Source organism: Brassica napus, chromosome C9, assembly GCF_020379485.1.
Source record: "Brassica napus cultivar Da-Ae chromosome C9, Da-Ae, whole genome shotgun sequence".
NCBI classification, from domain to species: Eukaryota; Viridiplantae; Streptophyta; class Magnoliopsida; order Brassicales; family Brassicaceae; genus Brassica; species Brassica napus.
Window position 1 is genome coordinate 61842355 of NC_063452.1, and position 14645 is coordinate 61856999.

Here is a 14645-nt window from a genome sequence, read left to right on the forward strand (position 1 = left end):
TTCTTTTGAGCTTTGAGTTAAACAAAAGCCTTAGTCATTTGCAGATGCAGCAGATAATGATCTGGTCCAATGGCGGACCTAGAAATTAATTTAAAAGATGTCAAAATATTAATTTAATAAATAAAAAATAAATAAATGAAAGGTTCAAGGCTTGATCGAACTCAGGTTTAGGGGTGTCAAGACAGTGGCGGACGTAGTAAGAGCCGTGCGGGGGCATGTGCCTCCATCTAGTTTTTCAATTTCTTTGAGTAATTAAGCTTAATCAATGACAGTGCCCCCTAATGAATTATAAAATATAGTGAAAAATGTTATGTGCCCCCGATTAAATCCAGTTCTAGATCCGCCCCTGTGTCAAGAGGCAGGTTTTTCCAAAATCAACAAAGGTTCTTTGCAGATTTTACATACAATTTAAGTTTTATAAAGATTTAAGGAGTGTCAGCTCTATTATCGTTAGTGGATTCGCCTCTGATCCGGTCAATATGTCGATTATAGAAAAGGGTAATTCGTCGATCAAGTATACATTGAAAGAGACGGTATACACTCTCCTTCATTTGCTGCTGCAATTGTACACATATTTCAAATCAGAAAAATTCTCTTAGTGAACAGTAGATCGATGACTACAACAAGTACTCTCCAGTCAAATCCACGAATAAAGAAGCAACACAGAGAGTCTGGAACTAGAGAGATTCCCCCATGAGTCTAAAATTTGTAGTCCCTCTAGAACCCTAAGAAAATATATGATAAGTCAAGCGGGAAAAAACTATATGCAATAAATTTGCTGAGTTTACATAAGATATGCATGTATGAGCTAGTCCATCTGACCAAGTCATCCTCATAATTTGTTGATAATTAATTAATTACTAGTTAAAATATATAATTAACTGAAAATCATCGTAAACAACTACTAAAGTGGTAACAAATAAATACCTAACTGATATAGTAACGTAGTTGTTATGAAAGTCACTAACAAGAGATCCACCATAAATAGTGTTTCATAATATTCCTCTATCTATAATTTTCTCATAAAAATCTAGCGGACGATATGATAAGTGGCTTTTAGTGAAAACTAATCACAAAGAAATAAAAAATATTAATATTTCAATAAGAATATGAAAATGGCTATTTATATTTTTTTACTAGTAGCCATGTAGAACATGTCAATTTGAATCAACATTTCAATTTGGAGAGAACAGGGTTTAGAACATCTTTATGGGGTGCTTATTTTTTATTTTTTATTTTTTTTATCTGATTAAAAAAAAAGAAAAAAAAATTAAAAAAAAACAATCGCAGGCCGCCACGTGTCGGTGGAATCCGCGAATAGTAGAAGCAACAAATAAAACACGGCGTTTATTTTGCAGCTGAAAGCATCGTTGCTTGCCATTTGTGTGGGGTCTATAGGACTAAACACCCATTTTTTTGTGCGATAATGCTGCTCTTAGTGTTGTCTATGTTGATTTTTTTAATGCAAATTTTAATGGCATCTCTAATTTTATTCTATTTTTTACTATAAAATAGAATTTAGATTAAGAATGCTCTAATGATATTATATTTTTCATTACATAATAGAGTAAAAAATGAGTTTGTTTTATATATATAGTAAGTTGTTTGTGTTTTGGTTCTTCGACTCTATTTTTTATTCTAAAATATAATATAATATCAATATACCTCAATTCTATTATAAAGTTATTCTACTTTATAGCGAAAAATAGAATGAACCATTAGAAATGATGTAATCAGATTAAAAAATTTAACTTATATTTATCCACCTTTAGTTTTTCTATAATATGATTTTCAAAGTGCATAAAGCCTAAGTATTTTTCCGGAGTGTCCGGATTATCTGGAGTATCAAACAAATAATATATATCTCATCAGTTTGCAAATTTATTACACTAGCACATCGCTATTGAGTGAGCTTACTAGTCTGATACAATGAACAATCTCAAGAACTTTAATTTGCATTTCGATTTTTGTGAAATCAATAAAGTCTATTTTTGGAAAACTGCTAACATTGATGAGGATGAGAAGATAAAGGAAGAGCATTATCCACTTATGCCCTTCAACCCATAAACCACCGGTCCCACTCCACCGCTCGACAGTCTGTGATGTGTCCTCACCTCCTATACCTACAGGCCACGTGTAAATACCAAATCGAGTAACGTGGCACGTGTCAGCGAAACTGTGAGCTAGCCACTGCCTAAATCTAGAGGGTATTTCCGTAATCACACCACAAACATGTGCAAGTTGGCCAATAGCTGGAAGATCTTACTTTATTCAAATGCGGACATCACACAGAAAAAGATATGGCCAACACGTGGACCAATGAGAGAGTTGCTTTAGATGGAGGAGTGATCTGAGCCACAAATCTCCCCCGTGAATCCTCTGCCACTAAAATTAGTTAAAACCCACCACTTCCGTCAACTTGCTCTGTCTCTTTGTCTTCTCTCCTTCACTCACACACAAATCTGCAAAGACAGAACACAAACTCATAATCACAAAAGAAGGATACTTCTGATTCAGATCTGAACAAAGGTGAGTTCTTGTTATGTTTCTTAAAAGGATTCAGATGTAAACAAAGGTAACGACTTTGGACCTTTTATTTTTTTTGTCAACAGTAATGGGTCGTTATTCGAGGAGGAACGGTGAGGATCTAGTCGTGCCTAGCTATCAGGAGACATCGGATTCATACCAATCTTCTGATATGTGGGGTGGATGGAGCATGAACTCCCAGAAAGCTGCGGAGAAATGCTTCGACTTCGATGTGATTAACAATGGATTCAGCGGAGGGTTATACAGTCAGATGGATATGGATATGGAGATGGAGATAGGGACGAGTGGAGAAGTAAAACAAGAAGGAGAAGAAGAAGAGGAATCAAAGAGGTTCAAGTCTGATGGTTGTTACTACAACTCTGCTTCGTCGCTTCACGATTTCGATGGGATCCAACAGATGGATGACATGTTCCTGTATAGCCCTCATCACTCATAGAAATTGTTTATATATATAACACACAAAGAGATTCAGACAAATAATTGTTATTCGTCGTTTTTTTTCTTTGTTTCCGGTTCTGACTGAAGAAGTTCCATTTTGGAGGATGTTCCAGGGAATGGGAATCTCCATTGTTTCAAAGAGTCGGATAACAACAGCCCCGGCTCTTCCTCTGTTGCGTATCTTGACACTCTCGACGGCAGAGAAGTACCCATGTATCAATACAACTGGGAAGCTTGTAATGACATGCCTCCTATGGTAAAGACATGTCTCTTTTTATATATATATATATATAAATAGCAATGTGAAAAATTAGAAGTGATGTGTGATTTTTTTTTTTCTGGGACCATTGATGTATGATATTTGGGTATAATAGTATGAGATGTTGATCTTTGGATATTATTTTTGGTTCAAGGAGGGGGAGGAACCAATGAAGATCTTAGATCTCTGTGAGGAGAAGAACTTGGAAGAGCCATCTACAGAAGAAGTTGTGTTGCAGGATCTACAGAGGGCTAGTGAAAAGGTGTGTGTGGTGATCTTGATCTTGATCTTGATTTTGAGATTTTTTCTGATATTTGATCAGTCTTGTAACATATTTTACAAAATCTTTAATTACAGTTGACTGAAGTTACCCGCAAATGCTTCCGCGATACTTTCTACCGGCTTGCTAAGAACTCACAACTGAAGTGCGAATCAGGCAACATTAACACGGAGGAGTTCCTCCAGGAGACAACCTTCAGGTATAGAGAGACTTTTTACTGCTTAAAAACAGATCTTTACATATGTAAGTAAAGGCTCATCATTATCTTTGATTTTCAGCGGGAACATAAAGCAGAAGACTGAATCTGAAACAAACTCAATAGACAGAGCCGTGGCGAACCTCACGTTCAACAATATGGAATCAAACATGAGGAATTTACCTCCACCAAAGAGAGTTTCTTGTAATCAAGAGTAAAAGAGCAAGCTTCAGAACAAGAACAAAGATGCGTGTGTGTATATATATATATATATAATATTATGTGTGTGTAAGTTGCTTTCGCTTGACTTTCCACCAAGCTTCAGTTTTTTGATATGTTCAAAATACACTCTGATCAAGCTTCCGTTGACTTTGTTCCTGGATTTCGTTTTCTTGATGCAACGTGTTGTTTACTGAATGAAACTCGCTTACTTGAGAGCTGTTGTTAACATAGGTCAAAACAGATACTTCAGGAGCTTTTATTAATAAAAACATATGCAAGTGGGAAACAACTTTTAACACAGCAGCTTATAGAATTAGTCTAAAACAACACTAGATTAATACATCTCTCTCCCGACCATAACTAAACCGGCGAAACTCAAACGTGCCTTCCACAAGTTTCTAAAGATTGCATAAAAACTTAAGAAGTCTTCACTTTTAAAACATACAAAACATATCTCCCTTCAACATGGCGACACCACCGTTAACGCCGAGGATGCTGATTCCGACGACACTGCCACCTCTCGGGAGCCCACGGTCTAAGGAATCCACCGTACGGCCCGAGATCACGCTGGAGCAGCCCTCCGGCAAGACCAAATCAACCGGGTCCAAATCGAACAAGCTACTCCGCCGCGTCCGCTCAGTGTTCCGATCGCTTCCGATCATGTCACCGATGTGTAAATTCCCCGGGGGAGGAGGGACGCGCGTCCACGAGAACCACGTCCACGGAGGGACGCGCGTCACTGGAACGCTGTTCGGTTACCGCAAAACGCGGGTTAATATAGCGATTCAGGAGACCCCGCGCTCGCTCCCGATCCTCGTCCTGGAGCTAGCGATCCCGACGGCGAAGCTCCTCCAGGACCTCGGGGTCGGTCTGGTGAGGATCGCGCTCGAGTGCGAGAAGAGGCCGAGCGAGAGGACGACGAAGATTGTGGACGAGCCGATTTGGGCGTTGTACTGCAACGGGAAGAAGTCCGGTTACGGGGTTAAGAGGCAGCCGACGGAGGAGGATCTTGTGGTGATGCAGATGCTTCACGCGGTGTCGATGGGAGCTGGTGTGTTGCCGGTGAATAGCGGCGGAGGAGGAGAAGGAGATTTGACTTATATGAGAGCGCATTTTGAGAGAGTGATTGGGTCGAGAGACTCTGAGACTTATTACATGATGAACCCTGACGGGAACAGTGGTCCTGAGCTCAGTATCTTCTTCGTACGGGTTTAATAAACGTCATCGTTTTAAGGGAAAGGTTAAAAACAACCCAACCACACCCACGTGCGCGTCATTAATCGTTTTTTTTTTTTTTACTTATATGTTTATTTTCAATTTATATCTGCTATTTAGTTTCTTACTTTGGAATCACTCGAAATGATTAACTGGTGATGTAAAAACATGGATTTTGCCACTTCCGTGGCTGTGAGGGAAGAGATGAGCTTGTAGTTTTGGGTAACCATTATAGTGAGTGTGTTCAATCTAGTTTAGCATTTAGTTTTATTTAAAATTTGACAGTTTTTTCAATTTTTCTTTATGAAATATAGAATTTTAGAGTGTGATTGGTTAGATATAGAGTAAATCAGAGGAAAAAATTGATGAAAAAAAGCGAAAAACAAAACAAATGGTAAAAGGAGAAAGAATAAGGTAACTGGAGTAAATGTATTTTTTTGGTAAAATGTTAAAGTAAATTTTAGAGAGTGTTTTTCTTTGTGTAAATGGTTGAAAAGGTGAAAATTTTCATTTCAGCGATTGGAAAAGATTTAACTGAATTTGGAGTATATTTATTTTCAGAGTAAATATTTACTCTATTAATGCCATACAGTCATAAATAGCATTCAACTATGATTTTAAACATAAAATTAGAAAGAAAAAAATATAAACGCGTGATTACAAGTTTACAATTTTCTTTAATAATACATACATAGGAGTATGAATATATATCTATACACTTATTAATACATTCACTCACACTTAGATAGAAATGATAATCATAATGGAAAGTACAATGATATTTATTGAAACTAAAAATCGACAAACTGAATTTTGGACGTTGTTTCACTGTTTTATTCTTCCATTTGTAATAACAAAAGAACTGACTTTAACTTTTGTTATGTTTTTAGTACTGACTTTCAAATCAAAGTCCTCCTCAAACACAAAAGTAGATATGTGAACACAAAAGTAGTCTCACCAGAACTTATTTATGTATTCTCATAACATGCAAATAAAAGTTCATGAGAACAAAGATGAGGATACCAAATCAAACCACATAAATATGTTCTGGTGAGAAGATAAACATCAAAGCATCATATGAGTAAATGTTTTCGTTATGATACGAAACTACTTTTTTTTCAGCATGATACGAAACTACTTATTGTTAGGAAAAACTGAACATGATTCAGCATCTTAAAGAGACCATATGTGAATAATCTAACGGAACTTGCACAACGTTTTACAATGAATTGGTGAATATTTGGTTGTAGACCTACCATCAATCAACTGCAATTCTGACTTCTCTGAAATGTCATATGAAAAACTTGCACAAATCACTAAAGAGTTTCTAAGCAGAATATATATATATACATTTCACATGTTGGAAGGTGATAAATGGGGAAACTTTTCTGAAAGAAACATAGCAACTATTTCTATGTTCCATTATCCTCTGAAGTATGCTATACTAATGTCAAGAACGAACCCAATATTATCTTAACAGACATGTAAAACATGGTCATAAAACATTTTTTTTTGTAACTGGACATGGTCATATAACATGCAGATAAAAAGTTTCTTCTTATCATTTCCTATTTTTGCTATTTATTTATTTTTACTTTGGTAATTACTCAAAATGAGTTATTGATGATGTAAAAACATGAACATTTACTACATTTATGTAGCTGTGACTTGTGACGGAAGAGATGATCTTGTAGTTTGGGTAAACCATTATAGTGAGTGTTGTTGATACATGATATAACACTAAATTCCTCCCGCCAAAATAATAAGAAAACCGGTTAATAACTACCTCGGGTTAAGCTTAAACGGGCTGAGGAGAACTCGTAACGCGACGTCGGCCCATATAAAACCCGAGGTTCGTTGGAGAATTAATGAGTCAAATATCAAGAGGATTATTCTCCACATATCTTGGAATCGATAGTTATTAGTCAAAGCTAAAGAAGAGGAGCACGTGCAACAAACCACGTGTTTCTTGCAACATTTTTATTCTCATATAAAAGAAGCCTTGGAGCTAACAAGGAGGGGAGGGAGTCCACGACCTGAACAGAGATAAAAAGCATATAAACAAAATAATAAAGAAACATGAAGAGGAAGAGAAACTTCGGTCTCAGCAAGATCGCTTCATCCTCCACCAACACATGGTTTAATCGTTACCCCCATGTAATGATTAACCAGTTCTTCCATTACTCAATTACCAAACGAGAAAGAGAAACATTAGATTACTTCCACAAATCAAAGACGTCTCCGTATCCACTAACGAGAAGGAATCCCCACAATCATCGCGAGTTGGAGATCGAGCGAGCTTAGGTTGAAAAACACTCTAAGCTTGGCTTTACGACGTCTCTTTCAAGAACCGCGTCCGACTTCCCGTTAGAGAACCGACAAACCCGACCTCTCATCGGAGGCTATATCCGACAAACCCGACCTCTCATCTGAGGCTATATCCGATGAAACCAAAATCTCACTTGAGACCGATGAAATCAACATCTCACTCGAGATGATAATCGAACTACGTTTAGACTTGATCCCTTAACGGGTACGTAGGCAGCTCGGCATCGAGTTCAGTCGCGATCCTTCTTTCTCTCGATATCTCTATGATATTTGACCTACGAATATAGTCCATTTTCGACGACTCATACCTGATTATATCGTTGTGTTCTGAAGATATCGTTGCTCACGTTATTTCTTCCCCAGATTGAACTCCTGATCACTATCAAATACTTAGTATAGATTTTTAGATCTACAAGTGTGTTTAATCTAGTTTCACAATTGGTTTTTGTTTAAAATTTGATAGTTTTTTTAATTTTTCTTTATTTTTTGAAATATATAATTTTAGTAAAAATGGCATTTAATTGTCATTTTAAAACTTTAAAATGGGAAAAGAAATGATAAAAATCGTGTGATTACAAAATAACATTTTTACATCCACTGGCAACATATATATAACTGGTAGATGTTTAGCCATTTATTCAGTTATTTCCTCGCACATGAATAAATAGTACATACATAGTTTTTATATATAGAATACATACATAGAAGTATATGTATATATTTATACATATTTATCAATACATCCACTCAGTTGAAATAAAAACGAAAAAAAAAAACATTATGGCAAGGACAATAATATTTATTGATATTAAAAAATCGACAAACTAAATAGTGGACGTTGTTTCGTTGTTTTATTCTTCCATATGTAACAACAAAACAACTGCCCTTTAACTTTTGTTGTGTTTTTAGTACTGACTTCATATCAATGACACAAAAGTAGATACGTCATGAACACGTGGCCACATTTTAGTTGTACCTGAAAGTGAGACCATAACCACCTAACTTGTCATCCACTAAGGCTGACAATCTTTCGGCCTGTGGTGGCGAGAGATAGTTAACCCAATCACTCACTTCTCCTTTCCTGAACAAGTGCCTATTCTCAAAGTTCTTGATCGATTTGCTTGACTTGTTCACCTCCAGCTTCTTTAGATTCTCGAAGCTGCACAGATCCGAGATTGAATGCACCACACCTTTTTGATCCTCTTCTTCCGTGAAAGGAACGTCCAAGAAGCTTGCAAGCTTCTTCAAGTTAGACTCCATGTCTTGTTTCAGATCTTCGTAACGTAAGAACAAGACTTTCTCTGGTGTCCTCAAGCTCTCTTTCCAGTATCCCAACATGTGTTCCCAAAACGGTCCGAACCCGATCACCCCTCGGCAGTACAGATCAAACCCTTCTTCTAACGAGACGGGACTCACTGCCTCCGACTTTATGTTGTTGATGTAATGCCACGAGGAGATGAATGTGTCGAACGGGTTTCGGCAAAAGTACACCACCTTCACGCCTGGTTCCTCGATGGAGTCCTTGAGGGAACCGAAAGGGACGTGGGTTGCGAATGTTCTCGGACTGGCTAAACCGGAGAGATCAGGAACATCACCGTTCTCGTAAAGCTTGTACTCGAAGAAAGGTACGAGGTCATGAGGGTTTGATGTGAGGAGTGGGTGGTCCGTGGTTGAAGAAACCGGATCAAACCGGTGTCGGTTAAGTACAGTAAAAGTTAAAGCTTTTAACCAAGTCGTACCGGATTTTGGTATGGTGGCCAGAACGACATCATTTTGAAGGGACTTGAAATGTTTCTGGAAGGACATGATAGCTTGAATCTCTTTGGATTGGCACCAAAACCCTTGGAATAGGTAAAGGTAACGAGTTCTCCAACCCCTCTCCTTGGGAAGAGACTCCAACATCTCTTGGAACTCGTAGCTTTGCACTTCTTCTTCTTCTCCTTCTCCTTCTCCTTCTCCTTCTTGGTGTTTTGGGTCTCCGCTTTTGCCTTCTTCCTTGAGGAGCTCGAGCTTGTGACAAACGTTGAAATTTGGGATGGCCATTAGTGGAATGGTCTTGATGATGCTTGAGCTCGCCATTGTCTTTGTCTTATATATATAAAGAACAAAGTTTTTTTTTAATTATTTTGTTTGAAACTTTGGGTTTTGTTTGATATATTTTTCGCGAGTAAGTTGCCTGTTTATATAATATAACGCAAGTGCATGAGTTGTGTTGCGTAGAGAAGAGAGCAGCCTCTAATTTTCATCGTTCACGTGGGAAATAACTAAGCGGCGTGTGGGAATTTTAGTTTGGCCCACTCTATTTGTACAACTTTCTAATAAGAGTGCTATGTCATTGTCTGTATACTCCGTCATTGTCTGTATACGCCTTAGAGTTAGTGTAAGGTTTAGTTGCAGCTTTCTAATTTATTATTCTCGTTTGGTTTTGGTCCTAAAATTGTCGGCAGAAACAACTTCGGAAAATAAGTTCTGAAATTAACAGCTGAACAATTATTATCTATGTTTTAATGTGTACTTATTCATAAGATATTTACTGTTTAAAACATAAATGTTGTAGTTAACTTTAATTTATTGGAAACTGTATAACTAACTGTATTCTACAAATTTTATATATGGTAAATTATTTGGAATTTATTTATTTAATAATATTTTTAAATATATGTTTCAGTTGCTCAAAAAATATGTTTCTTAATATTTATGCTTTTAAACGCAGCATCGTATCTTTTTGAAACATGAAAATATGATCATCTTTTCTTAAGATCACCAAGGCAGTCACTTTCTATAAAGTGGATTAGCAATAATCGTTTTCAATAACTTGACTTTATTCATGATAATCGTTTATTTCAACAATGGAAAATAGGTTCTCATTTTATATCAATAACTTGACTTTTCAACTTTAATGATATTGAATGGAACAAATTAGCTGTCACAAAAATGAAATGGAATAAAATATCAAGCGATAAGGGCCAGTAGAACATTGGTTGAAAATGAAGTAACGTTTTATTAATAACACGCATTTACTGTGCTCGGCTATAATAATATGGTCAGAACTTGAAATCCATATTCATATGCTATCAGCTATATGAGCTATCTCATGGTGTATGTATATTAATGTACCAAATTGGCATTTGGACTCCCTTTTCCCCTTAATTACAGCAACCCTTTGGACTCTACTCCCAAATCATCAAACAATGAAAGTTTGGTGTACTTGTTGAATTTAAATTTTGTGATCGACTTGATTTTTAGCCCTATATCCACATTCAATTCTTGTTTTTGTTGCAATTTGACATTTTACGGGTGCTCAACTTCTTGTTTCTTCTTTCTAGGTTGGTTTCAATCTATACATTTTCCATCCAAATTCTCACTCTTCTTTTCATCCTTTGTGGGGCTAGTAAGCTTTTGTTATCTCCAGTGGTACACAATTCTGTAAGAATCCGTGTTCAAGACATATCATGCTTTGCCATCAAGTTTTTAGACACTCAACACTGGTAAACGTCGACCCAAGAGATAACATTACATGACTGTCATGGGTCCATAAGTCTATTTCTAGCTTTTAGAGAACAAATTAGCTACAAATTAAATTAAGAGAAATATCTTTAATAGGTCTTTTTAGTTCATTTTCATAAAAATAGACCTCAAGGAATAAAAATGACCAAAATGAGTTTTATTAAAGGGTAAATATGCATTTGTATTCAAGGGTTAACTAATCTAGATTTAGAGTTTTAAGGGATGGGGTTTTGGGGATATGGTTTCAAATTAAAAAAAATAAAAAAAAAATATTAAAATTTTCAAAACAAAAAGGTGTTATTTTGGTCATTTTATTTTTTGAGTGATATTTTTATGACAAAAACTTTAAAAGATCTATTTGAGAGAATTGTCCTTAAATTAATATACGTAATAACCGAGTTGAAGGCCTACACTTACTTTGATTGGTATTAGTCTGGTTACTAACGTAGATATGCATCACGCTTAATTAAGATGTCGATTGAGTTTTCCAAATTTGTACTATTATTCTGGTTATTTACGATGTATGCATCACCCTCAACATGTCGACTGGATTTTCCTAATTTGGACAGAGATATATAAGAGACGGCGGCGAACTACGGTTATAGCTACATTACAAATAACAATGGGTACGTTGTGGAACTTTTGTTAAAGCGAAAGCACTTATTAACAGTGTATATCTTACATTATATGATTTTCAAGATTTGTCTAAAGCGATGAATATATTACATGCTTTATAACGATCAACATGGGCACTTGATTTAATTTTGTATTTTTCCTTTCAACTTGAGATCGTTGTTTATTTGTGGGCTATCGACATAAGAAAGATCTTTTCGACCCCAAAAATATTTATTAGGAGTTTCTCATTTTCAGGTGTTTTGGTTTACATTCATCGAGAGATTATAAAAATAAAATAAACCAGAAAGATGGATATTAAAAATGTAACTATTTTCAAACTAAAATATATTTTTTAATCATTTAGCATTTTTTTAAAGTACCAAATTAATCGTTTATCTACTAAAATTTTAATTAAAATATAATCATATGATTTTAATTATTTCCTTATTAACATTTTTAATGAAATTTTTGATAACATTTCTAAAAGGGAAACAAACGTTTTCAGATTGAAGTTTTTAGAAAATGAGGAACAGACTTTGGATAGAATTTCGATATAAATCTAGGTTATAATTAAGAGTTTGTCTCTAATCCTAAATACATTTTCAGACCATAAACTTGACCAAACTGTTATCATTTTTTTTTGACTAAAGGCTTTGCTATGAAAATTTTCATTTGTAAAAGAAAAAAGAAGATTAAGGTGATACGATTGGCAATACCAAATCGTGGTCATTTTATTTTTTGAGTGATATTTTTGTGACAAAAAATTTAAAAGATTTATTCGAGAGAATTGCCCTTAAATTAATATGTGTAATAACCGAGTTGAAGGCCTACACTTACTGTGATTGGTATTATTCTGGTTACTAACGTAGATATGCATCACGCTTAATTAAGATGTCGATTGAGTTTTCCAAATTTGTAGTATTATTCTGGTTATTTACGATGATGTATGCATCACCCTCAACATGTCGACTGGATTTTCCTAATTTGGACAGAGATATATATATTTTTTTTTTTTTGACATCGAACGGCCATTCTATTACTCAGGCTTGAGATGGTCTGGGTAACCAGACCGGAATAGAACAACCAATGAAAAGTAAGATCTAGCATTCTTAGCTAAAAAGTCTGAAAATTGATTTCTCGCTCGTGGAACATGATTGATGCTAAACTCCGGGAAGCATATCCGTAGCGTCTCTATCCTCTCCAATTCCGTCGCAAAGCTAGGCCACGCATGAGGATCATCTAACATTGCGATCAGCTCCTTACAATCCGTCCCAAAGCGCTGGCATGTTGAGTGCTGTAGCATATTCTCTATTGCCCACCGTAGCGCTTCTACTTCCGAATGCAAGACTGATTCACGTCGAGGAAGATTCTTCATCCCATGAGCTGAGTATTTCCCGTATTGTCCATCCAAACCCATCCAAGTCCACTGAAGTTGGCAGATGTTGTCCAAGATCCATCCAGCAAGCAAATATTACCCAAGCTTATGACTTGAGGGTTCTCTATATTAGTCTCTTGTACCATAGGTTGTACCACATCGTTCGCAGCAAACCAGGCCTGACATTCACTCTCTGCATAGCGGACTAACTCTAAAGGATCTCTATCTATCCCCTTGAATAGTTTATCATTCCTAGCTTTCCAGATATACCAAATTATCCAGGGAAAAGGATCTCTGTCTTGTTCCGGCTCAATAATAGAGTTTTTTCTCCAGAATAGGTAGTCCATATTGGCGTAGACACTTGGTAGTGGAAATACCTCAGGGCTTGTTGGAGTTGTCGATAAGGTCCAAGCTTGTAGCGCTGGCGGACATTCAAAGATAGCATGTGTGACTGATTCATCCAAATCTCCGCATCTTGGGCAATAGTTATCACATCGCATATTACGTCTTGCTAAATTCCTTGTTACTGCAACATGTCCAGTCAATAACTGCCAAATAAGATGACATATTTTGGTAGGCGCTTTTAACTTCCAAGCAAAAGCTTGAAGCTTGGTAATACTCGGTTCCAATATCTCATGTGCTTCCGCCGTCTTCAATAGATTCTGGGCCACCCAATATCCAGATTTAACCGAGTATTGGCCATTCCTTGTGTAGCTCCAGATTTAACCGAGTATTGGACAGAGATATATAAGAGACGGCGGCGAACTACAGTTATAGCTACATTACAAATAACAATGGGTACGTTGTGGATCTTTTGTTAAAAGCGAAAGCACTTCTTAACAGTGTATATCTTACATTATATGATTTTCAAGATTTGTCTAAAGCGATGAATATATTACATGCTTTATAACGATCAACATGGGCACTTGATTTAATTTTGTATTTTTCCTTTCAACTTGAGATTGTTGTTTATTTGTGGGCTATCGACATAAGAAAGATCTTTTCGACCTCAAAAAGATTTATTAGGAGTTTCTCATTTTCAGGTGTTTTGGTTTACATTCATCGAGAGATTATAAAAATAAAATAAACTAGAAAGATGGATATTAAAAATGTAACTATTTTCAAACTAAAATATATTTTTTAATCATTTAGAAATTTTTTAAAGTACCAAATTAATCGTTTATCTACTAAAATTTTAATTAAAATATAATCATATGATTTTAATTATTTCCTTATTAACATTTTTAATGAAATTTTTGATACATTTCTAAAAGGGAAACAAACGTTTTCAGATTGAAGTTTTTAGAAAATGAGGAACAGACTTTGGATAGAATTTCGATATAAATCTAAGTTATAATTATGAGTTTGTCTCTAATCCTAAATACATTTTCAGACCATAAACTTGACCAAACTGCTATCATTTTCTTTTTACTAAAGGTTTTGCTATGAAAATTTTCATTTGTAAAAGAAAAAAGAAGATTAAGATGATACGATTGGCAATACCAAATTGTGGTCATTTTATTTTTTGAGTGATATTTTTGTGACAAAAACTTTAAAAGATCTATTTGAGAGAATTGCCCTTAAATTAATATGTGTAATAACCGAGTTGAAGGCCTACACTTACTGTGATTGGTATTATTCTGGTTACTAACGTAGATATGCA

The 14645-nt window shown here is 35.6% G+C and overlaps 3 protein-coding genes across 3 annotated transcripts; 2 read left to right on the forward strand and 1 right to left on the reverse strand.

The window, feature by feature from the left end:
- The first annotated feature begins 2286 nt into the window (after window positions 1-2286).
- On the forward strand, window positions 2287-4155 carry LOC106418998 (protein LNK4-like). The gene is made up of 6 exons (XM_013859741.3): window positions 2287-2529; window positions 2613-2961; window positions 3073-3241; window positions 3399-3506; window positions 3602-3723; window positions 3803-4155. The coding sequence occupies exons 2-6, from the start codon at window positions 2615-2617 to the stop codon at window positions 3936-3938; spliced, it is 882 nt and encodes a 293-aa protein (XP_013715195.1). The 5' UTR covers window positions 2287-2529; window positions 2613-2614; the 3' UTR covers window positions 3939-4155.
- A 17-nt stretch (window positions 4156-4172) lies between these two features.
- LOC106446106 (protein MIZU-KUSSEI 1) lies at window positions 4173-5451 on the forward strand. Its single transcript, XM_013887788.3, has one exon. The coding sequence runs from the start codon at window positions 4408-4410 to the stop codon at window positions 5155-5157; it is 750 nt and encodes a 249-aa protein (XP_013743242.1). The 5' UTR covers window positions 4173-4407; the 3' UTR covers window positions 5158-5451.
- Window positions 5452-8263: 2812 nt separating this feature from the next.
- On the reverse strand, window positions 8264-9650 carry LOC106419170 (cytosolic sulfotransferase 15-like). The gene has a single exon (XM_013859921.3). The coding sequence runs from the start codon at window positions 9562-9564 to the stop codon at window positions 8452-8454; it is 1113 nt and encodes a 370-aa protein (XP_013715375.2). The 5' UTR covers window positions 9565-9650; the 3' UTR covers window positions 8264-8451.
- Between the last annotated feature and the right edge of the window lie 4995 nt (window positions 9651-14645).